This window comes from Haliotis rubra, unplaced genomic scaffold (assembly GCF_003918875.1).
Source record: "Haliotis rubra isolate DU_JTF1 unplaced genomic scaffold, ASM391887v1 Scf594, whole genome shotgun sequence".
Classification (NCBI taxonomy): domain Eukaryota; kingdom Metazoa; phylum Mollusca; class Gastropoda; order Lepetellida; family Haliotidae; genus Haliotis; species Haliotis rubra.
In genome coordinates, this window is record NW_025767295.1 from 563,760 (window position 1) to 590,229 (window position 26,470).

The window sequence follows — 26,470 nt, forward strand, 5'->3', positions numbered from 1 at the left end:
GTCGGAGATTGATTCTGTGCTTAAAAAACATGAATACGTGCTGTTGAATCAAGAGTTGAAATGATATACTTGCGTCGAAAGCTGAATCTGTTGTGTATTTGACGTTATATCTTTTTGTGTATCAGCTTAAAAGTTCACCATAACTGAAGTAAAATATTTACAATATCGGATTTAATCTTGATATAGAACTGATAATATAGCCATCATCATCATCATCATCATCATCATCATCATCATCATCATGGAGAGCGGAAGGTTCTGGGTTCGATCCCCGACCTCGTCATACCAAAAGACGTTAAAATATGGTACTTGTTGGTCCCTGCCTGGCACTCGGCATTAATGGGTACAACAAGGACTGGTCGGCTCAGAGTCAGTATAATGTGTCTGAGTGGGGTATTCATGTTCACTGCGGCTTGGTATCTCAGTGGGCTAGCACTATAAAACCAGTTTAAGTCTGGGCTAGTACAAGCAGCCGCACATACACATACACACGCATGCACGTCGTTATATGAGCGAAATATTCTCAAGCACGACGTTAAACCCAATTTCACCTCACCTCACATCATCATCATCATCATCATCATTGCTGCTGCTGTTATCATCATCATAAAATCATGAAAAGTGAGTGAGTGGGTGAGTTTAGTTTTACACCACTCGTAACAATATTCCAGCAATGATCTTTCACAGCGGGGGACACCAGAAATGGGCTTCACACGTACCCATGTGGGGAATCGAACCTGGGTTTTTGGCATGATGAGCAAACACTTTAACCACTAGGCTACACTACTGCTCCTGTTAGGAAAAGAATGACAAAACATAATGACATTGAGACTCAATAATGTAATCTAATAACTGTATTTCATTTCATGTATATGTTTTGTTGCCCTAATGAATGCACAGAGCGTATAAAAACATGGACTGCGCTTGCAATGCCTCATACCTTAATGTTACGAAACAATCACCTATCGATTTGTCGATCCTGTTTTATAAAGTACTGTTGGATAATGTGTACAGACATGGGCTCCTTTGGATAAGATAATAACTTCGTACTTTTGTAGCCCTGTAATATCTTTGTGTTCATGGAAGCACATGTCTGTGTGTTTTCGGTGAGGTTTTATGTTTGTACTTGAGGATAATGAGAATGCTTTCAGGAGTGTCTTCACTATGTATTGTGTTGACACAGTATATAACAAAATACTCTTCAAAATGTTTTTTTTTGATGAGACAGGGCATTTAGTATATGGTACTTAAAAACAATTAAAATATTCAGAGCTCTAGATAAGCTTTTTCCAATGTGGGTATTTTACCCATGGTGTCTGTTATAAATGGGTACTACTGATCTTCAGTGGGTACTCTTTTTTCCCATACCCACCCTTTTTAAAATGTGGGTATTTTCTGTGTCAGTAATACAAAAAAATGTTAAAAATGAAAGAGTGAAAACTATGGCCAATTGTTTGTACTTGAGAAATTAACATGGGCAATGTTTAAAGAAATATATGTGTTATTTCTGATCAGGTTAGACATCTGAATACTTGGCGTACCATCACTAGCCCACACACTTGTAAGGGAAAAGTTATCTTTATCTTTGCCGACGGACAATAAGTGCAGCATAGCCTCATGGTTTCATCTGTAGTTCATTGTTTATTGAAATATATCCATGAAAATTTAACTAGCTGCATTTGCACAATGGTTTCTTTCTGTAGTTTATAAAGTGTACGGTTACATAGTGAAATTCAATCCATAATCTACCCGATCCACTTATAACATTTGACAGCTACTTTCAGTTACGAGTTTGTTTATTACTCGTAAGTCAGAGTACGCAAGTCAACAACTAACCAAAGCGTTTCTGTAACTTCCTTTGCATATTTGGGACACTACAGATATATTTCAGTGCATATTTTGGAAATTTCAAGGCGTATTTTACGCTGATAATACGCAGCTTATCTAAACTTCTTCTGAATATTATTTTTATTCAACATTGAAAAATGACAAAATATTTTTTAAACAAGTTCTAGTAATGATTATTTTTGCAACAAGATGGAGTTATGGAAACTGAATGTGGTGGAGTAGCAAAGCTGTGAGTGAGTGAGTAAGTTTAGTTGTACTCGCTTTTAGCAATATTCCAGCATTATCATGGCAGGGGACACCAGAAATGGACTTCATACATTGTACCCATGTGGGGAATCGAACCCAGGTCTTTGGCGTGACAAGACAACACTTTAACCACTAGGCTACCCCACTGCCCCAAGTAGCAAAGTAAATCTGTAATCAAAAGGATCACCTACAACTTCAATCTGTCCCTCATACCTTGACAAAAGTGACTTCCATAATCCAGATATAGCATTCACACAGCATTGTCAATCTCCAGAGCTGTAAGACACAACACCTTGTCAAAGATGTCAACGTGGATGATCATGTGTCATTTACATTGGCTCGACTTACAGCATATCTATCTTGAGGAAGATTTTCTGACAGAGTTGTGCTATCTCATGTGTTCATAAAAACCTCTTGAACATCATATCGATTTATTTTCAGAACTGTCTCTGACAAATGTCATGTTGGATTGAATATAAAATGAGTGAGTGAGTGAGTATGGTTTTATGCCGCTTTTAGCAACATTCTAGCAATATTCGGAGTTGGGGATACCAGAAATGGACTTGACATATTGTACCCATGTGGGGAATCAAACCCGGGTCTTGGCCGTGACGAGCAGACGCTCAACCATTAGGTGTCCACTGCCCTGGATTAAATATATAAGCAGCCAGACCCTTTCCATAATGACACAAAATTTCTGCTTATATGGGTCTATCATGAGCATGCATGTTTGAATCATTTTGAGTGTTTGCTAAAATGTGGCGATTGCCTGCTCCATTGGTTATATTTTGATTTGTTTGGTGTTTGACGCCGCACTCAGCAATACTCTAGCAATATGGCAGCAGTCTGTAAATAACTGAGTCTGGACCAGACAATCCAGTGATCAAAATCATGAGCATCAATTTATGCAATATGATACATTGACATGTGTCAACCAAGTGAGTGAGTCTGACCACCTGATCCCGTTAGTTGCTTCTTATGACAAGCTTGGGTTGCTGAAGACCAATTCTAACCCAGATCTAAGACTCATCGGATATAAAGGGTTGCAGATTCATGACAGTCCAACAATTACTCCTGTTGAAAATAAAAATTGGTCTGTGATTTAGGTGGCACATAAGCATGATCGCTTTGAAAATCCAATATTGGGAAGGTTTTGATCGATAAGACATGAAAAAAATCCTTCATTGTGTTTTAGTTAATTCAGGAGTTACCGTTTGTTTAATTACGTGTTATCCATCTTTGCTGTGAATAACTTCATTGTAGCTGTCATGTTGAAGGTTTCAGGCTTATCTTCTGTTTGGAGTGGGATATTCTTGTGGTAATGAATCAGGATATTTGTATCCTCTGATATAAACAGAAGATTGGTAAGTGTCACGTCGATATTGATTGTCTGCTTAGAGAATATCCCTTGAGCTACGACTTCTGGAACGAACTAATGATGTGTGACTTTCCATGTTAGTTTGGTTCTTGTTGAAGGATGTCTATAGCGATATTCCAGGGTGTGAAAGTAATCAAATCTGGACCGAACAATCTGGTGACTGATATGAGGAATGCCCCATGCCATTGCTGTACGATGACAACCAAGTCATGGAGTCTGCCCAACCTGTCGATTACTCGCCTGAAATACCCACATCTGAGTTTTGTACCAATATTGCGCAGCTTTCCACCAAATGTTTTAGTTACATTGGGTTAATAGGACCCCTTGCTTACCTTTCCTTGTTGGTAAACATGTATTGTATGTCCGCAAAAACTCATTTTCTACAAGCATTGTAATAACCATCTTGTATCTCATGACAGCAGGGCATGTTCACATGAACTATTCGTCAGCAGGTCAAATGTAACCAGATTTCTCGAGGGACAACAATATGTTTATTATGCTAAGATAACTCCTGTTATACTGGCCAGGCACCTGTGCCTTTTCCACAAAGTGATCATAGCACTATGGTGATCGTAACTCCTATACTGCAACATACACTTACGACAGTCATAGCAGTAAGATTGCTTTGTATAACAATCGTAGCACTATGGTGATCGTAACTCCTATACTGCAACATATACTTACGCGGTAAGATTGCTTTTAACAATATAACAATCTATACTAGCACTACCGACAGACATGATCGTAACTCCTATATACTGCAACATAGACTTACGACAGTCATAGCGGTAAGATTGCTTTGTATAACAATCGTAGCACTATGGTGATCGTATAACAATTGTAGCACTATGGTGATCTATACTGCAACATAAGATTACAGTCATAGCGGTATAGATTGCTTTGTATAACAATCGTAGCACTATGATGATCGTAACTCCGGTAACGACATCATAAGCGGTAAGATTGCTTTGTATAACAATCGTAGCACTATGGTGATCGTAACTCCTATACTGCAACATACACTTACTTACGACAGTCATAGCGGTAAGATTGCTTTGTATAACAATCGTAGCACTATGGTGTACTGCAACATAACTTTACAATCATAGCGGTATTGCACTATGGTGCACTATGGTGATCGTAACTCCTATACTGCAACATATACTTACGACAGTCATAGCGGTAAGATTGCTTTGTATAACAATCGTAGCACTATGGTGATCGTAACTGGTATATATACGTAACATAGCGGTAAGATTGCTTTGTATAACAATGATAGCACTATATACTACTACGCACTAGTCTCTATACTGCAACAAAGACTTACGTACAGTAAGATTGCTTTGTATAACAATCGTCACGTAGCACTATGGTGATCGTAACTCCTATACAACATAAGACTTAAGATAGACTTAGGATAACCGTAGCACTGATCGTAACTTGCTCTGTAAGGAATAGGCACGATTAACACGATTGCTCTGTGGAAAGGCGGCCCAGATTTGTGAGTTGTTGGTTGTATGAAACGTCCTGGCAAACTGGTCAGTAGGTGAGACACTCTAGGATGCTTGCCTGCCATCCATAACTGACCTGTTGACAGGTTTATTACAAAACAAGAACCTTCTGGATCAGGGAATTTTATACGAATTGCACTTGAGTATTTTATGCCTCTGTTATTCATTCTGAATATTGATTCGCGGGCATTAAGGACGTCTCTGTATAATGGCCATGGCAACTCCAGAGAATTTGATTGTTTATGCAGGTCTGACTCTTATACAACAAACAATAATGTTTTTTGTCTCTATATAATATTAGCTGTCTCCCTTGGGAATAGTGTCAAGACTTTATTTTGTACCCAGTATTTAAATTATCTATTAAGCCTAACATTGTACATTGTGGATTGTTTAATTTACCGACCCGTGACGATCTGGGTTACAATTAGTCTTCAGTCATGCTTGTCTTAACAAGGCGTCTGATGAGATGGGATGATCAGGCTTACTGACTTGGTTGATGCCATCATCGTATCGGAGGTTTCTTATGAATGTGGAAAGGGTTTTGTTGCTTGTATTTAGATTGATGTTCATGATGTCAGTCACTGGAATGTCGAGATTAAATATTTACAGATAGCGGTCATATAAATAGAAACTTGCAGAGTGTGGCGTTAAACAACAGACTTAGGATTATTATCATTTTGTAGTGTGTGAGCTCTAGATATTCATTCAGTTTATATCTATAATAACAATTGGGGGGGTTGGGGGCAGAGGGGTTTGCTCATCCCGCAGAAGACCTGGGTTTGATTCCCCACATGGGTACAATGTGTGAAGCCCATTTTTGGTCTCCCCCAATGTGATATTGCTGGAATATTGCTAAAAGCGGGGTAAAACTAAACTCACTCACTCACTCATTCACTCACAAAATCATAATCAACGACAACAGAAAACGATTATGTGAAAACAAACAATGATCTGTTTCAAAGAAATTGTCATGTGATACCTTCAGGGATTCTGATAACATTGTTTTACATATGGACGTAATTTGCTTATTGATCTGGAAGAATTGTAGATCTCCATTTGTGTACTTCCGAGAAATTGAATGATTATTTAGGCCTGACCTTATACAAGAAGAAATTCTGTTTCGAAGTCATTTTGTTTTATTTTGACATCAGGCTGCAACAGGTGTTGCTGAACCTCATGAAAGACATGTTTTACAGCCCAATTTGATCTTTAGGATTGGCTGTTTTTTTAAAGTTAGGGAAATTGAATTGTGAATGGTTTTATATGTCTCTGACACAATCTGTCAAAAAATAGCTGTGATGGGGGGATTTCTCTCTTTGATAAAAAGCAGCCAAGTGTATTTACTTTCCAAAATAAATTTCTATTCTTTTGTGAAAAACACATGGTAATAGCTTTATTTTTCTCTACGAGATAGGGAAACAATTTTACTTTAAAATATTCGCAATGATCCCTTAGGAGCAGTGTAAATTGATTTTCTTTTTAAAATCTTGGCAATAAGCATGACATTATTGCTTCAGATGGTATGATTTACGAGATATTTCCATTTTGCAAACTTTAATCGAAGATGACAGAAGACAAATATCTTTACAGAAAATGACGATCTCGCCAAACAGTTAGTCATTTAATGATACCTTTACAGATTGTGATAGCAACATTTTTTAACCAGGTTTCACATCGAAGTGGAATTGTATGCGGAGACATAGAGAATCTCACCCAAGTGTCTACTGATATCAATTATATCAATACGAGTTGATAAAGTTACAAATATCCGAGGCTTGCCGAGGTTATTTTTACCTTTATCAACGAGTGTTGATATAATTGATATCAGTAGACACGAGGGTGAGATTCTATTTATCATCAAAATCATTCTTCATTAGTTTTCAATGAAAAATGCACATCTCTCAACTCTGTACTACCAGATCTGCAGTGCAGCGATGTCATAGCATTGTGACGTCATCAAGTTGATGACGTCATAGCATTGTCAGGGCATTGTACAAAATCTACTGTCAAAACGATATCTCCTAGGAGATATCATATGATCTCAAACAAGCGATATCTCCTGTGGAAAACCACTGAGGATTAGTTCCCTGTCTTTGATACATTCTCTCTGTAGAACCGTAGTCCCTTCTGTTCCTGTTTTATTCTATACTCTGCACACCATGATTGGTACTGGATGCAAATTGTCCGTTTTTGCAAAAACTTATTTTCTCAGTTTTCATTGATCTGTTGTGTTGTTTGATGTCCTTGTGAGCCATTGTGATCATCTCCTTCTATTCTGCGTTACCTTCTGGCAAGATGTAATGGAGAAAGATCAATTTGGAATTTAGTGTACGTCCGCGTTTTTAGAGGCCCACTCATCCTCCAGAATGTCTGTGTAAATAAGCTGCAATTTCTCTTGATCATGTCTGTCTGTGGTAATTTTACTCTTAAATTGTGTTTTTTTCGTCCTTTTTCTTAATTTTTGGATTAATGCCTGCATCTGCCTTTGAAATCATTTTGTCGAACTTCTTTGGTTCTAAAGCTTGTGAAGTATGGAATAATAGTCTTCAAATGAATCTACGTGGGCTTCTTTGTAACTTCTGTGTCTGTGTCCAGGGTTGCCTGTCTGTGTGTGTCCAAATCTGTTAAGATTTCTTTGTATGATCTGTTTGTCCAGTTCACACATTGGACGCATGTTGGGAATCAAACCAGGTCTTTAGGGTGATGAGCAGAATCTTTGACCGCTAGGCAACCCCTCAAACTGCAGTAACATTGGACTTTTCATTGCTATTGTATACACAGTCAAAACTGAGTTGTCCAGATGTTTGAAAGCACAGTTGTAGCCTGGGCCCTGATCCACCAAGTGTTGTTAGCAGTTGTAGCCTGGGCCCTGATCCACCAATTGTAAACTATGTTGTTAGCACTGATCCACTGATCCATCAAGCATTTGTAGTGCTATGACTATTGTACACTATAGGAGTTACGACAGGTCGTAACATTATGAATGCTTGTGTAGCCCAGGCCCTGATCCACCAAGCCTATTGTACACTAAGAGTTACCTACGACAAGTAGCGCTATGACAATTGTAAGCCCTATTACACTATAGAGTTACGACAAGCATTAGGTCGTAACATTATGAATGTTTTGTGTAGCCCAGCCCAGGCCCTGATCCACCAAGTCTTATAACATTATAGCCTATCCACCAAGCAGCTTATGAATTTAAGTAAACAAAGCCTATAGTACACTGATAGAGCATTTGACAGGTCAAGCAGGTCTTCAACATTATGAATGCTTTGTGTAGCCCAGGCCCTGATCCACCAAGTCTTCGTAGCGCTATGAATTTCATAAGCCTATTGTACACTATAGAGTTACGACAAGTCATAACATTATGAATGCTTTGTGTAGCCCAGGCCCTGATCCACCAAGTCTTCGTAGCGCTATGACATTCGTAACTATGAAATTAACGTTACGAACGTTTTGTGGGTAGGGACCGAGGTCTGTGTTGTATGGTGGACAAGAAGATCCAGGGTTTGTTAGTTGACTGGATTATATTTTCACATTTTGCAGATTTTCTTAGAAATACACAATAACAATATTTATAATAGAAACCAAGAAACCTCTACCCATACCATGTTTTGAATAACAACGCGTCTTTGAATGTTTCCCTTGACAAAAGCAGACCCAAGATGGAAGCAAATGCACTGAATCAAACCTTTCACTTTTAAAGAAATCGCAACCGTAATATAAGAATTGTCATTTTATCATATTGCCAGCTTCAACAGATTGTCATCCACTTCTGCGATATCTGTGTGTTTAACAGTAATGAAACTTGATATTCCATCTTTCTCAAATCACAAATGTGGCTGTATGTGACATAGAATCAAGAGGTATGGCAGTCAGTGTGAATCTCATACTTTGATGTTACATCACGTGAAAAGATGTACAAATATGGCTGATCAGTCAATTTTTCATTCAAAGTTACACACAAATGTTGGATTCTGTGTGATACTGATCTTCAAGTGCGTGTCCTCAGTCTACGGTTTTCCTTGGGTCTATATGGAAGTCCTGGTTCATGGTTTTGTATTTGTTTTAAAAAATTACGCAAACATTGCAGATTTTCTCAACAGATGGTCCTATTGATTTGTACTATTCAAATAGTATTTTTACATCTGTTTGTTCATATGTTTGAATAATGATTTTAATGTGAACATGATATCTAATTCTGAAAAATATGCATTATTTTTTGCAACTGTCCTGCGTTTCATGAAATGGTATGTTTTTGTTGTTGATTTCAGTATAATTTTAAACACCATAACTGACATTTAGATAATTCCAATTTTGCATATTTTGCTTTTGTATGAAATATTTTATTCAACCTGATACTGTAATAACTTGTGAAATATATATTCAAAAGAAAAGTGGAAATATGTCACCAAATGAAATTGTATTATTCAAAAGTTTGAAATTCAGCAATAGCTTTAAGTAAGACGTATTTAATTTTCAGTTAAAGGGCAATCTGTCATTCCTAATAACGTAGAATTCTCTTGTATTAGTACAAATGTAATTTCTGAATTTGTATTTTTGTAACTAAAATAAGCAAAGCACTATTTGCAGATACAAATTTACTTTCAAATACTTCTAAAATTAGGAACTGGTATTTTGGGTGAGAGGAATAGGAAATGGATCTTTTCCCCATTTGATTAAAAAATCATTTGGCGGCTGCAGTTGTTTGTGTAGGTCTGTTTTCTCACCCTCACTTTCCTTACTAACGTCCTTGGGATGGATGCTGGATGTATTTTAATCAAACTATACACAGGCTAGGTCTACAGGCAGGCATACTTTACACAATGGGTATATTTGGCAGGGACTTACTCAAGCTTCTACCAGACCCGTGAAGATCCGGGATAGAATTGATCTTCAGTAACCCATGCTTGTCGTAAGAGGCGACTCAAAGGGATCAGGTGGTCAGGCTCGCTGACTTGGTTGACACATGTCATCGCATCCCAGTTGTGTAGATCGATGCTCATGCTGTTGATCACTGGATTATCTGGTCCAGACTCGAATATTTACAGACCGCCGCCATATAGCTGGAATATTGCTGAGTGTGGCATAAAACTAAACTCACTCACTCACTCACTTAACCCTTGGACACTGTTTTTATACCATCACATCTTATAATCCTGGGTGGTGGGGTAACCTAGTGGTTAAAGTGCTTGCTCGTCATGCCGAAGACCCAGGTTCGATTCACCACATGGGTACAATTTGTGAAGCCCATTTCTGGTGTCCCCTGCCATGATATTGCTGGAATATTGCTAAAATCGGCGTAAAACTTAACTCACTCACTCACTCAATCTTCAACCCTCTTTCAATGACCAGCACATCCTATAACCCTGTTTCAATAGCACCCTAACCCTTTCCAATGACCACCACATCTATAACCCCTGTTTCCATTCCTATAACCCTGTTTCAATGACCACCACATCCTATAACCCTGTTTCAATGACCAGCACATCCTATAACCCTGTTTCCATGACCACCACATCCTATAACCCTGTTTCAATGACCACCACATCCTATAACCCTGTTTCAATGACCATCACATCCTATAACCCTGTTATGACCACCACATCCTACAACCCTGTTTCCATGACCACCCACATCCTATTTACCACACACCCTTTACCCTGTTTCCCTACCACATCCACCTTTATAAAATCATCCAATCATATAACTTCTTTCCAGACCCTTTCACCATTATCACACCGTCTGATATCCCTCCTATATCACATCACAAATCAATTCCTTCCCATACATCCGTCTACATGGCCCCTATCAACCATCACATACAGTACAGGGTATCTATAAAAGCCTCCAAAATCTGACGTGAAGATCCGGGTAGAATAGGTTTTCAGCAACCCATGTGCTTGCCATAAAAAGGCGACTATCTTGTCGTAAGAGGCGACTAACGGGATCGGGTGGTCAGTTTCGCTGACTTGGTTGACACATGTGATCGGTTCCCAATTGAGCAGATTGATGCTCATGCTGTTGATCACTGGATTGTCTGGTCCAGACTCGATTATTTACAGACCGCCGCCATATAGCTGGAATATTGCTGAGTGCGGCGTAAAACTAAACTCACTCACTCACTCACTCCAAGATCTGACAAGTGAGCATTGTACTCTCAGCACCTCTGATTCTAAAGTAAGGATTTTTTTCAATCATCTGGAAAAGTTTGATGTTGGACAGTCATAGTGTGCTAATAAATCTTAAGTGATCAGGTTCAAAACATCACATGTGATGTCAGTTCAGATGTAGTTCTCGTAATACTTTATGGCGATGTCATTTCTTTAGTAATAACCTCAAATTTAATCAAGAAACCAATATTTCAATAAATTCATCATATCATAAAATTTCAAACTAATAAATTTCCTATTTTATGAAGTTATATCATATTACTTCAAAAATCCATTTCTTATGAATAATATATTTCTCTAGTTGAAAAACGACCAGCAATTTAGCTTTTAAAAAATCAGCACATCGTTTGTCATAATTCTCTAAGGTGTGATTGTCATGCATTGTTCAAATTAGAAAGAGGATGTTTTTAATATTTAAATTCAAAGTTTAAAGCTCTTGTGCCTGTTGGTATATCTAGCAAGACTGTAGATTGACATTTGACCTCGTTTGTCTCTCCTAAACCAGCAAGTGATCAATGGTAAAGTCTCCTAAACAGCGAGCTGTTTTATGAAGTAATATTTTCGCTATACGATTGCCTCGTTGCGCCTCGCACAGTGTTTGTTTTAGACGAGCTGTTTTCCCCAAGGAGCAATCACGAGGCAAGGTCGTTTTGAGTGTCAATTATCCCTATTGATTCATTGACAAAGTCTCAGCTTCTGATGAAGAGATGGAATAAATTGACAGGACCTATTCAAGATACTTGCACCAATTCCAAATCTGAATATGGAACTTTCACAGCTATCCCACTCAATGTGTCGATGTCATGTAATGTGTTATTGCCAGCATCTGTTTCTCTGAATGTCTGATTGCCTGTGTCTGTTTCTCTGAATGTCTGATTGCCTGTGTCTGATTTTCTGAATATCTGTTTACCTGCATGTCTGTTTACTTAAATGTCTGTTTACCTGTGTGTATGTTTGTCTAAATGTCTGTTTACCTGTGTGTATGTTTGTCTGAATGTCTGTTTACCTTTGTGCCTGTTTAGTTGAATGTCTGTTTACCTGCATGTTTGTTTACTTCAATGTCTGTTTACCTGTGTCTGTTTGTCTGAATGTCTGTTTACATTTGTGCCTGTTTACTTGAATGTCTGTTTACCTGCATGTCTGTTTACTTGTGTGTCTGTTTGTCTTAATGTCTGTTTACCTTTGGGCCTGTTTACTTGAATGTCTGTTTACCTGCATGTCTGTTTACTTGAATGTCTGTTTACTTGAATGTCTGTTTACCTGTGTGTCTGTCTGAATGTCTGTTTACCTTTGTGTCTGTTTACTTGAATGTCTGTTTACCTGCATGTCTGTTTACTTGAATGTCTGTTTACTTGAATGTCTGTTTACCTGTGTGTCTGTCTGAATGTCTGTTTACCTTTGTGTCTGTTTACTTGAATGTCTGTTTACCTGTGTGTCTGTTTAGTTGAATGTCTGTTTACCTTTGTGTCTGTTTACTTGAATGTCTGTTTACCTGCATGTCTGTTTACCTATGTCTATGTCTCTGATTCTGATCCTATGATACACATACAGTTTCTTTGTTTTGAGTGAGTGAGTGAGTTAACAGTTTAAGTCACATCTGCTGTATTTCAACCATATTTTGACTATATCATATTATAGATTCATAATAATTAAAGGTAAATTATAATAACCTGTCAACAAAGGACAGCAAGACAACTAGTTTATCACAGATATAAAATTTAAACTAGTAATTAAATCTGAAACATTTTAACTATAGATGACAAGAAAATATAAAACAGGCCATAGATCACCAACAACTGAAGGTAGATCACCATATTAGAGACAATGGGGACTTAGAGTACATTTGCTACCTGCATGGACCCTGGCTGGATTTACACCTGGCTGGAATTCAGACAAATCTAGCCATACATTTAAACGACAAATATTCTATGATTTAAAAGGTGGTAAGTTTAAATTTACTTTGAATCTTTTGTGACTTACGTACCCTCTCTAGAGCATTCTCTGTTTGAGGTGCATCGCATGTACATAGCAGGTAAATCCGTCAACCTAGGATACACATCACAAACTTCATAAAATACCACCACATTAACAGAGAACAGACAGAAAAAAAAGACAAAAAGTTTAAGTCAATACTTCATATTTTCCATTTTCTGTTTATCCTCCAAGCTACTTTAAACATGGTTCAGTGCAGTGTCAGTCGAAAATATATATTTGTACAAACAAAATAATTATTTGACTATTTTTTTCACCGGAACACTATAACCTTAACAGGTCTTGCACTTCAACTATTTCATAAGAACCTCCCTCCTCAGCAAACATGGGGGCATTTTGCCTGACACTTGCTTGCGAAAATAGAGATGAAATTATTGACAAAGCTAGGTATTGGTATTTACCTGTTCTGCAGACAGCAGGTTGTATTTAAATCCCGCTCGTATACATAGAGCCCTGTGGACGCTATCACGGCTATGTGAAACAAAACGCTTTGTCAATACCAGTCTTGAGTATTTACACCGATGGGACTAAAATATGGAGAGGAGCTGAAATAGAGGGAAATATTGACGGAAATAGTCAGCGGGAACGTAATGTCCGTTTGGCAAACGAAGCTTGTGATAGAGTGGGGGCACTTATATGGAGAGTAACCACCAGGCTCGGCCAATAGCAATTGTTTGACAGAGGTATACATCCAGCCGCGTCTTGTTTGAATCTTCATGGTTTGAAAACAAATTCAATGATTTTCTCTTTCCTTGGAGTCGCTGGTTAAAGTGTGTATATAGCAGCCTAGGAAAGGTTCGCAAGGCATGAGAACACGGGCACACATCATCCGGGAGTCGTTTACATCTCGTCAATTTCTGCTGGCGACACTCGTCAGTTGGTGAAGCAGACATGGATAGCTATAGCGTGTAGTGACGAGGACGAGCACATGGATTTACACGTACCTGAGTTAATATGCATTGCTTGTCGCGATGGTGAACGTGCTGGAGGAACTAGGTGATCTATTTCAGGTTGGTTTCAGCCATTTGCCTGGCTGGCTTAGATGAGGAGATCGAATAGTTGAAGATATTGCATGTTGATTTCATCAGATTTCAAAATTGATGTCAGCATTTCGATGTTGATTTCAGTGTAAATTTCAGAACTGTTCTGATGTGTTTTTTAAACAGGTTACCATGGAGATTTGTGTTGGTGAAGTGATGATTGTTATTGAAAGTTGAGTCTAGGGATTCTTTGCAAACATCTCATGTTTGAAAATGTCGATTTATGAAAAAGCATTGATGTAAATGCGTCATGTGATAATATCATAAACAATGGGCATAGTTAAATTAGAATTTCAGGACTAAAATGGATAATGGAAATAATGAATTGTGAATGAAGAATCTTCTTCAGACAGCTTGAAATAAGGCCACATTAATTTGTGCTTGTAATTAGAATTATTGAACAAGTGTCATATAAAATCCCACTTAATAACTCATTATACAGAAATCACGATATTAAAATTACATGTACAGTAATTATGCTCAGATGGATACAAGTGTATTAATAAGATATTCATTATTATTCGTTAATGGTGAAAGTATTGAAACGAAGATGTTTGTACGAGAATGCCAAAGATGTTCCAGAGATGAAAATCTAGCAGATTCAATACCCAGGAAGCTTGTTATCAGAGTAAATGTCATGATTTAGATGTCTCATAAATATGTTCCATAACATTATCAATGTAATAAATTCCATAGAACTCTCATAAAAACAATACTAGAACATAAATGTTCTCAATAAATATTTGAATACTAATAGATATACATAACCACTTCTGCTAATTCTTTCTTAACTTGAACTAATGGGGTCTGGTGGTCAGACTTGCTGACTTGGTTGACACATGTCATCGTATCCCAATTGCGTAGATCCATGCTCATGCTGTTGATCACTGGATTGTCTTGTCCAGACTTAGTTATTTACAGACCACCGCCATATAGCTGGAATATTGCTGAGTGTGGCGTAAAACTCAACTCACTCACTCATGATCTGACAAACAGAGATTGATATTTAGAGTGACAGGATATATGTGTGGATTAGTTGTAAGGTAAACCCAATAGTTTTTATTACACTGTTCCTGAGGTTAATGGTTTCAGTTACGAGTTCCAGCTGTTTCCTCACTGATGTGTACCTTTAAAGATTTCTCTCTGACACCGAATGAGCTGACATTCGATTAATGTGTTTTTACACAGAAAATAACAGTCTGATCTTCGATTTCTGCAACTTGGGAGTTTCCAACTTGTCGATACAACCACTCATGTCTCAACTTTTGGTTTAGATAAGTCAAAATGGGCGAGAAGTATGCTAACAAATTTACATTATATTCCCCAATGTGAAGCCTATTCAATTTAGATAAATAATCTTTTTTCTCTCGAGTGGCCTAGGGCTGAGAGAAGGCCAAAGTTGATACTGATCAGGCAAAAAAACTTGCTCTCTTGGACCAAAAATGAAATCAATCAAATATGATAAAAAGGATTTCCAAAGTTAATGATTGTAAAAGGTTTGTGTGAAACTTTAGTGATTTCCCATGCGTAATAGTCTTTCGACCATCTGCAACTGTTTTTTCTAACCAAGTTGATGGACATGTTTTATTATCATTGTTCCCAGCAACATACTATGAGAAGTAAATGTATTTTTCTTGTAATAGACTGCCTCCGTGGTGTAGTGGTTAGAGGGTCCGCCCGGAGAGTGGATAGTCACAGGTTCGATCCCCGGCCACATCATACCAAAAGACGTTTAAAATATGGTACTTGTTGGTCCCTGTCTGGCGCTCGGCATTAATGGGTACAACAAGGACTGGTTGGCTCGGAGTCAGTATAATGTGTCTGAGTGGGGTATTCATGCTTAACTGTGGCATGGTATCTCAGTGGGCTAGCACTATAAAACGAGCTTAAGTCTGGGCTAGTACAAACAGCCACACATACACACGCATGCACACGGTGTCATATGAGCGAAATATTCTTAAGTGTGACGTTAAACCCCATTTCTTGTAATAATTCCAAGTTTCCCACATATGCAATTGGCAAGTCTAGAGTGCCTCAGTCTGCTAAAATAATGCATAGTTTGTGGCTACAGTTGGATCTTATATTTTCATCAGATATATATTTGGAAAAGTCTATATTAAATCCTTGTGACAGAAGCTTTGAAAATTAACAATTTCTGAAACAAAGCTGTTTCGTTTTGGAGATTTTGAACATTTTTGTCATTGCTAATTTGATTTGATGAAAAAATAAAACCAGGGATGTTGTGTGAAAAATGAAACAGTCTTTATCGATTCTAGAGAGCCCCAACTGTCTGTATTAGCAATTACTTTTTGTTTCTGAAGAAAATGTGTCATGTATTTCCTGAAGAAGTTTTCTCAGGAAGCTGTTTTATATTGGTCTCAGAACGTGCTTACTTCATGAGATTCTTATAAATGATGTTATTAAACTCAGTTTCCAGAAGTATTTCTCGGTGATCAAATTGAAGTGTTTACTTAGTACACAGTGGTCCTTGTTGAGAGCTCTAAGCTTTGTAGACAGTTCTCAGGTTGAGGGAGATCATGCTTCTATATTGTCTCCTCATCTTTCACAAAATGAATCAGGTTTTGTATATTTTCTAATCAGTAAACCTCTGAATCACAGTTACCCTCTGTGTTGGACAAATTCAACTTTGTATGAGTTTCTAAATTCCCAAGAATTTGAATAGACAATATTGTGTAAGGAAATTAGGTTTCAAATGAAGTTGAGGGACCATTTTTAAATGAACTTAATTTTTATGATTGTCATCAAGTCAGTTGAAAAACAATCAATGGGACAATCTGTGTATCAATTCCAGTGATTTAATTAAAGACAATTAATATCTTTTTAACAAATTTAATATTTCATAAAAAGATAAAATAATCTCCATGAACCCTTACAAAATATATTTTTTAATTTTCATTAATAACATGGATAATCCATAACACAAGAAAACGTATTGGCAAGGCTGTAAACAAGGCAACAGAGTAATGTACTATCTTCCTGCTGAATGTTAAGTGCTACAGTGCTACGCCCAAGGTGTTTTAATGGACAGGCTTTAAGGTGTTTTCATGTTAATTGAATGTAATGGGCCACAGCGGGGTTGATTTAGTGATTGTAATGCTGTCTGTTTGTAGGTTTTAGCTGCTACACAGGGAAATTAATGTGTTGATGTATTGTTTTCTCGATGACACGGCCATGTTTAGATTTATAGGATGGAACACAAATGATGTTCTGGAGAGCCGCAAATTACTTTCCAGGGAAGAAATGCATGTCAGCTTGACATTTTCTTTGGAAATGACTGGTCGATTGTATATGGTTAGGGGATTGTTATAACTGATTTGATCAGTTACAGAAGAGGCACTGAGGCTTGAGCAGTTTATAGTTAGTAAGAAATTATTGTTCATGCTGCTGTTGTCCATAATGATGATGGTGGTTATGATGATGATGGTGATGATGACAATGATGGTGTTGATGATGATGATGATGATGACGATGATGGTGATGTTGCTGCTGCTGCTGATGTTGATGGCAACGATGGCAATGATGATGATGATGGATGGTGGTGGTGTACCCATTTGTGGAATCAAACCCAGGTTTTCAGCATGAAGAGCAAACACTTTAACCCCTAGGCTATCCCATCGTCTCCTGAAAAAGTTTGAAAGTAACAAAATAATACAAATTTAAATTCTTTAATATGTTAAGTTCTGAATCAGTCTCAACGTTCAAACTCCAGGCATGCGCCAAATCTAAACAATGACTGTGACTCCTTCATTAAGTACATGCTCGACGATGATATTTGTAAAGAAGCAGAGGCAGTGGGGTAGTCTAGTTGTCAATGTGTTTGCTCATCATGCGAAGACCTGGGTTCGATTCCCCACATGGGTACAATGTGTGAAGCCCATTTCTGGTGTCCCCCGCTGTGATATTGCTGGAATATTGCTAAAAGCGGCGTAAAACAAAACTCACTCACTCACTATAAGGAAGCATGAATATTTGCAACTTTTGCAAATTTTGACCAATGTATGGCATTGAGATAACAAAATCCATTACCAGTATCTAATAAATGCAATTCCTTTGCAAGATAACCAATTTAGTTCAGCAGCTGGATTATTTGAGAGTGATGCGTTTAAAATAGCAGCCCTCATAAACAAAATCTGGTAAATGCTATCTCCTTGCATGACACATAATTTCAGCCATGTGGGTGTCGTGTCAGCCATGACTGTGAGTAACTGTTTGTCTTCTTGAAGACGGTGGCGCTTTAAAGGAGAGGTTTGCAAGATCGCTGCACCTGATAATGGGGGAATGTCTGTACTGGAAGTGAAATCTGATTGAGGTTTATGCTGATATGCTACTGTTGGGATATAAAAGTCATTTTTCTCTGGTCTTTATCATAGAGAACTGGCAGGAGATGTAATCCCTGGTGCTTGGAGTATGGTAGGGTTCTATTTCTTGTCAAAACTGGCTCCTGGGTATGTGAAAAGATCATCATTATCTTGATATGTTTATTTTTCTGACCATGTAAAGACTACACCCATTTCAATTCCTATATTAAAAGATAATGTAAAGTGTTTTTGTAGCACCTCTGGAAAAAATGTTTTCTTTCTTTGGAGAGCTAAACATGATTTTCACTTTATGTAAATGTTTACATTAATTTTGTGATTTACATGTTTTGTTCATTGTGTTAATCTTCTGTGGAAGCCGACTTCAAAAGTGTGTATTTACATATAAAAGGGAGTGACGAGACTGAAAAGAAAATATTTCACAGAAAAAAGTTGTTAAATTATGCTGATAGGGTATGATATTAAAGAACCAAAAAACTCTTCTTTTTTAGAATCTGCAGTATTCGAGACTTGTTATAGATATATTTCTTTCATGTTCTGTGACCTGTGAAGATCTGGGTTAGAATATTGATCTACAGCAACCCATGCTTGTCATAAGAGGCCACTAACGGGATCGGGTGGTCAGGCTCGCTGACTTGGTTGACACATGTCATCAGTTCCCATATGCGCAGATTGATGCTCATGCTGTTGATCACTGGATTGTCTGGTCCAGACTCGATTATTTACAGACCACCGCGATATAGTTGGAATATTGCTGAGTGCAGCATAAAACTAAACTCACTCACTCACTCACTTACTCATGTTCTGTATGAGAGTGAGTGAGTGAGTATGGCTTTATGCCGCCTTTAGCAATATCCCAGCAATGTCACAGTGGGGGACATCAGAAATGGGCATCACACGTTGTACCCATGTGAGGAATCGAACCCGAGTTTTCATTTTGACAAGTGAACGCTTTAACCACTAGGCTACCCCACCACTCCCACTGTATGACAGACTAGGTAGTAAGAGTGAGTTTAGGTGGTCTGACTCGGTGAGTGAGTGACTGTAGTTTTTTACACAGTGTTTGGCATTATTCCAGCATTATCACAGCAGGGGACGTCAGAAATGGGCTTCACACATTATTCCCATGTAGGGCATCGAACCCGGGTCTTCATTTTGCCGAGCGAACGCTTTAACCACTAGGCTACCCTACCACCCCTTCGGTAGTAAGAGAATATTGAGGACATGCTGAGACTTATTCGAACTTTATTGGAATACTTTACTACAAGTAGATCTGGGACAGTGTCTTTTTATAATATGTTATTCATAAGTGTTTTTTATCATAATTAGATTCACTGAGGACCACGTCCTAAATCTAGTGGATAAAGCGTGCAAGTCTGGAGAGTGAAAGGTTGATGGTTCGATTCCTTGTGGCAGGATACTGGTAGTTATTACTCGCCCGTGGAAGATACTGCAGTGTAATGTTTTTACGACAATATTACACTAGTGTAATACCGCTAGACGTATGACGTCATAATGGCTTACAGTTATGACGTCACAATGCTAATAACTCTGGCACAATGATATTAGACCTTGCTTGACTTTGAAAGGTGAGAGTCTTCACACTTCGTAGGCAGTTTCTATCAGTTTATGTTGGAGAGTAACAGAATACTAAACTCGCTTCCATGAAATACCATTTTTATTAAACTCGTGAAAGATTTAGCATCAAACTCTCTTTCGCTCGTTTGATACCAAATCATTAACTCGTTTAATAAAAATGGTATCCTCTATTTTTTAAAAGATAGTACTTATTGTTGCCTTGTCTGAGTGGGTAGCCATGTTAAACTGCAAAACGGCATTACATACATTGTGTGCTAGCGATTAGGTGCCTGACTCTGAGCGTGTGGGTTTAAATCCTGGATGGGGCTCAACCTAACAACAGATCTAGACTTGGTAGTTTACTGAGAAAATGTAATACCCAAATATAACGTATGTTTCATTACATTCATGGCTGAAAGAGTTGTGAACAAATATTTACCTAGTTATTTATCATGTCCCATGAACACTGTTATATGTAATTAAAGTTGATTTTTATCTAAATTTTGTCTTTTATTTTCCAGATTTGCTATTCCAAGAATGCTGAGCTAACAAAAGGTTTCACAAAAAATTGAATCAGTTGGAAGTATTCGGAATTCCATACCAATCAGAATCTGTTGAAATCCCAGAAGAATATCTGTGATAGTGTCCAAAAAACATACACATTGAAAATGGCCAGTTTTCTACGACGTCGGCGTGGGTTGTTGATCAAGGCTATGTTGATGGTGCCAGTGTTGTGGTTGTTGTCGGTGATGTTGTACAGTGGCCCAGGCAGGTGGGCATCTGTGGACGGTGAGGATAAAGTACCCCGAGACAGGAGAGATGGGTCGGTGGACAAACCGTTGCACCCGCCACCCGATTTTCATCCAAATGAAGTTAACAAAGATCATATAGACGGCGAACGATTAGGTCACGATAGGAAAATTCATGAGAGTGATAAAGACTCTTTGAAATTTCCTGGAAACAAAGAAGACAGTAACGTCAAACCCCCTGTGGATGTTGGCGTTGTTCGTATGGATAAACAAAAAGTTACACCACATTCATTTAACCCAGGTGATCCAGGTAAGTCGCCTTTTACTGCATTGGTGAGGTCGGTTCTTGATATCCATCCTTGAACAACCATTTAGCTGGAATATTGCTGAATTCGATGTTAAATAACAAACAAGTGATATATGTCCTTGGGATGCAAGTTCCACAGCACCTTGTGCTTGTCTTTCAGTGGGAATTCAGAGTTAGGACAGGTTCAAAGTGTCCTGTACTTGTTTCCCAGTGGGAATTTCTAACAGTATAGATCCATGTTGCACTTGTCTCCTAGTTGGAAGTTTTTACAGGATAGATCTACAGTATCTTGTACTTGTTTCCCAGTGGGAATTTTTAGGTATAATAGATCAACAGAGTCCCATACTTGTATCCTAGTGGGAATTTAGAAGCAGTATAGATCCACAGTACCCCATGCTTGTCTCCTAATGGGAATTTAGAAGCAGTATAGATCTACAGTACACCTAGACTAAGGCTTAGTCTCTGAATATATATAATTTTGATAGTAACAAACAAGCCCATTTATATTGAAAAGGGAGACCAGAGCCTGAACCTGAGGAAATCTAGACTTGCTATATTTAGGGCTCTAGCTCTGCAGAGAGGCTTGGCAGTAGGGAAATATAATGTGGTTCAGGGACTGTGAGACAGACTACAGTACACCATGCTTGTCTCCTTGTGGGAATTTAGAAGCAGTCGATCCACAGTACCCCATGCTTGTCTCCTTATAGGAATTTAGAAGCAGTATAGATCCACAGAGTCCCATGATTGTCTCCTTATGATAATTTAGAAGCAGTCGACCCACAGTACCCCATGCTTGTCTCCTTGTGGGAATTTAGAAGCAGTATAGATCAACAGAGTCCCATGATTGTCTCCTTGTGGGAATTTAGAAGCAGTATAGATCCACAGAGTCCCATGCTTGTCTCCTTATGGGAATTTAGAAGCAGTATAGTTCCACAGAGTCCCATGCTTGTCTCCTTATGGGAATTTAGAAGCAGTATAGTTCCACAGAGTCCCATGATTGTCTCCTTGTGGGAATTTAGAAGCAGTATAGATCCACAGAGTCCCATGCTTGTCTCCTTGTGGGAATTTAGAAGCAGTATAGATCAACAGAGTCCCATGCTTGTCTCCTTAGAGGAATTTAGAAGCAGTATAGATCCACAGAGTCCCATGATTGTCTCCTTATGGGAATTTAGAAGCAGTATAGATCCACAGAGTCCCATGCTTGTCTCCTTGTGGGAATTTAGAAGCAGTATAGATCCACAGAGTCCCATGATTGTCTCCTTATGGGAATTTAGAAGCAGTATAGATCCACAGAGTCCCATGATTGTCTCCTTATGGGAATTTAGAAGCAGTATAGATCCACAGAGTCCCATGATTGTCTCCTTATGGGAATTTAGAAGCAGTATAGTGCTTGTCTCCCAGTAGAGTCCCATGCTTGTCTCCTTGTGGGAATTTAGAAGCAGTATAGATCCACAGAGTCCCATGATTGTCTCCTTATGGGAATTTAGAAGCAGTATAGATCCACAGAGTCCCATGATTGTCTCCTTATGGGAATTTAGAAGCAGTATAGATCCACAGAGTCCCATGCTTGTCTCCTTATGGGAATTTAGAAGCAGTATAGATCCACAGAGTCCCATGATTGTCTCCTTATGGGAATTTAGAAGCAGTATAGTTCCACAGAGTCCCATGCTTGTCTCCTTATGGGAATTTAGAAGCAGTATAGATCCACAGAGTCCCATGCTTGTCTCCTTATCGGAATTTAGAAGCAGTATAGATCCACAGAGTCCCATGCTTGTCTCCCCTTCCCTTGGGAATTTAGAAGCAGTATAGATCCACAGAGTCCCATGCTTGTCTCCTTATGGGAATTTAGAAGCAGTATAGTTCCACAGAGTCCCATGTTTGTCTCCTTATGGGAATTTAGAAGCAGTCGACCCACAGTACCCCATGTTTGTCTCCCAGTTGGAATATTTCCAAACAACAGACAATGATATAATTATTTATTTTTTATTTTTATGAATAACTGCATGGTATAAACAGGCTTATTGTTAATAGTTACTTGAATTCTCAGTAATATTCTGGATGATTTAATTCATTCATGGACAGGTTCAGTTGTAAGGTTCATCTTGTAATGATTCCACACAGTATTTTTCCTGTTGTATAAATGGTAATGGAGACTTTTAGAGTGACATCGACACGTTTTTGGTGCCTGGTTTGACTCAAGAGGCAGTGAAAAATGTAATTACAATTTTGGCGTCTGAGAGTTCTCACAGAAAATTAAGGGTGATGCTGTCCTCGATCTGGCCTGCTATGGTTCCAAAGAGCTCTACAGTACCACTGAAACCATTCCAGTTCATTAAGAATTCTTTACCAAGACATGGTCATGATATGGCTGATGTGACATTAAATTTCTTCGCTCACTCGCTCACTCACTCACTCACTCGCCAACACACAGTAAATGCTGGAGCAAAATATTAAGACAACCCATAGTTCTTGTACCGTAGTCAGACTAATTTCTGTCCTAGTTGTCTGTGTGAACATATCTGTACATTGTAACCACATAGCTAGATGGGGTATATTACTGTGTGTTAAGTCATTCAACTCTTTTAAAGCTGTTATTTCTATATAAAAACCAGCAATACTGTTAAAATCAGGGTTAAACCCCACTCACTCACTTACCCACCCACACTACTCACTTACCTTCACTCACTAGCCTTCTTTCACTCACTCACTCACTCACTGTACATACTCTCTCACTATACATTGTTGTGTACAAGTCAAGTGATGTCAAGTTGAAGATAAACAATGCTAGAAAATGACGAATCCATCAATACGTACAGCATCAGAAATTATTTACTGATGCGTTACTTTAAAGTAATATTAGTTTAATATTTTATACAAATGAAAAATGTTTCCATGACAGCAAGACTGACTGACTGAGTTTGGTTTTACGCCACTTTTAGCAATATTCCAGCAACATCACGGTGGGGGACACCAGAAATGGGCTTCACACATTGTACCCATGTGGGGATTCGAACCCGGGTCTTCGGTGTGACGAGCCAACGCTTCAACCACTAAGCTACCCCACCGCCCCATGGCAACAAGACGTTATGTTTGCCATCGTCAGTTTCTTGGGTGTTTTGTTGCAACATACCTGCTTGAAATATGTCCCTAATGCCTAAATATTTGTCAAATATTTGACATGATCTCTTTCCGAACCCTTCCGGAGTTGATACACCTGTCTTGGAGAGTTAGTGTAGTGTTGATTTTACTGCTGAATAAATATGATAATCTCGTCACAAGATGAACACATGGCACAAATATGCTCACAAACGGTCTCGCATAAATCATGTGCCGATTCAGAATACCATACCTCACAGAACATTTCTCTTCTATTTTACTCTATATTGAACAATTGATGACACCTTGTTTTGTTACATTGTATAACAAATGACAATGCTAAAAAATGTTTACAAACTTCTAAACCAGTTCAGAATTTGGTTCTTACATAATATTGTGTTTGAGGTGAATATTATTTCAGGTTCTTTTAGTCATTATGAATCAAATTTTGATTCAAGGTGTGAATACTATTTTATGTGAAATTAAAATTATGGATTTATTTGTATCAAAACAAAGTTATTTGTTCATATTATATTTTCCATTAAAATCTGTAAAATGTGAATTTTTCTGAATCTGAAATTGTTTTACACATGAACCAAACACATAAATACAATTCTATTTACGTCTTTGCATGAACAAGGGTGGTGGGGTGAGGCCGAAGACCCAGGGTCGATTTTCCACATGGGTACAATTAATGTGTGAAGTCCATTTCTGGTGTCGCCTGCCGTGATATTGCTGGAATAGTGCTACGAGTGGCATAAAACTAAACTCACTCACTCACTTTGCATGAACATTTATGTTCTTCTCATGTCCATTAGGAAATGATGTTATCCTAAAAATATGCAGTGGTGTTTTTTCAAGGCATCTTAGTTTTCTTCAGCCATGTTTTTGTGTTTTATTATCAATTCTAAACAGACCATTATGGCTATATCACCTCCACGATGTATGACCTGTTTTCATGATCATGGAAAAATGTTTACACAGATGACATAGACTCTTATCACAGCTGTCGGTGGGTTTGAAATATTGTCATGAAATCTACAAGGTAAAGACCGTAGACGCGTGTTAAAGATTGACTTATTGATCTGCAAATCCCAGCTGATAACAGTATTAAACGTAGCGCTTATCTGATCTTGATAACGTTCAGCAGAAGGTTATGTCAATATCTGGACTCGTTGATAGATATTGATGTGTGCTAACACCTGTGCTAATTATGTGTGATACACTGTGACACCTGGACTGATATTGATGCATGTAGTGTGTTACTCTTGTTGATGTGTTTGTTTCTACTTGTTGTTATGTTAGTACGTGTAGGATAAAACACGACTCCGAGGTTTTTGTTATTATTGTAAAACTCAGGGGAAGGAAACCCGAGGGCACGCGTAGTAGGGATTTCTGACACTGAGGTTTTACAATCTCAACCAAAACCGAGGAGGAGTGTTTTATCTAACTTATAAACCATCTAAGACAACACTTAATTTCAATTTGTGCATGTACTGAGTAGAACAACATTGATGGAACAGCCCGCAAATGATGGAACAGCCGGTGTCAACTGGGATGCCACTGGCAGCCAACACCTTGCCCTCAAGACGCCGCTAATGCTCGTGCTCTGCACGCGCTAATTGTCCTGCACGCGGCGCTGCCCGCAGTAAGTGCCTGTCGTGGTGAGAAACACATGGTTCATACTGACCAACAATCTCATTCCTCACAGCGATCCTTCGTAGCGTAGTGGATAAAACCGCCAAGCTAGAAAGCGATGGGTTGCTGGTTCGAAACCAGATATCGCCACTGAATCTTGGAAGTTTTCAATAATTAGATATTTTACGATCAGTCATAGCAAGACAAAGTTGTATCAGTCATAAATAATGGTATGGGTATGAGGTTTTACAACGACCATTGTAAAACTTCGTATCCCAGATGAGGTTTTACAATGGTCATTGTAAAACCTCCTGCGAGGTATTACAATGGTCATTGTAAAACCTCCTGCAATCGTAAAACCTCTACCGAGGTTATTCCATAATGCGAAGCAACTGCAAGAACAATAGACAACATTGGCCATAGGTTTATAAGTAAAGATCGCACACAGAATTGGTTTCATCAGCACTGGTGCAGGTCAGGTGATGGATGATGGATTTTGAGGTCTGACTTGTTGAATGGGTTTATACATGTCTGTCCTTTCTCACTCATTCACTCTCTTCCACTGCCATATAGCTGG

At 38.3% G+C, this 26,470-nt stretch overlaps 1 protein-coding gene across 5 annotated transcripts in view; it reads left to right on the top strand.

Moving 5' to 3' along the window:
- LOC124255131 (polypeptide N-acetylgalactosaminyltransferase 5-like) overlaps nucleotides 1–26,470 on the top strand; it is a 392,350-nt gene that overhangs the window by 323,676 nt on the left and 42,204 nt on the right. For all 5 annotated transcript variants that reach the window (XM_046688967.1, XM_046688968.1, XM_046688970.1 and 2 more), the window contains one exon: nucleotides 20,625–21,162. In XM_046688967.1, the coding sequence (XP_046544923.1) occupies nucleotides 20,772–21,162 (391 nt within the window). In that variant the 5' untranslated portion in view covers nucleotides 20,625–20,771. The remainder of the gene's footprint in view (nucleotides 1–20,624; nucleotides 21,163–26,470) is intronic.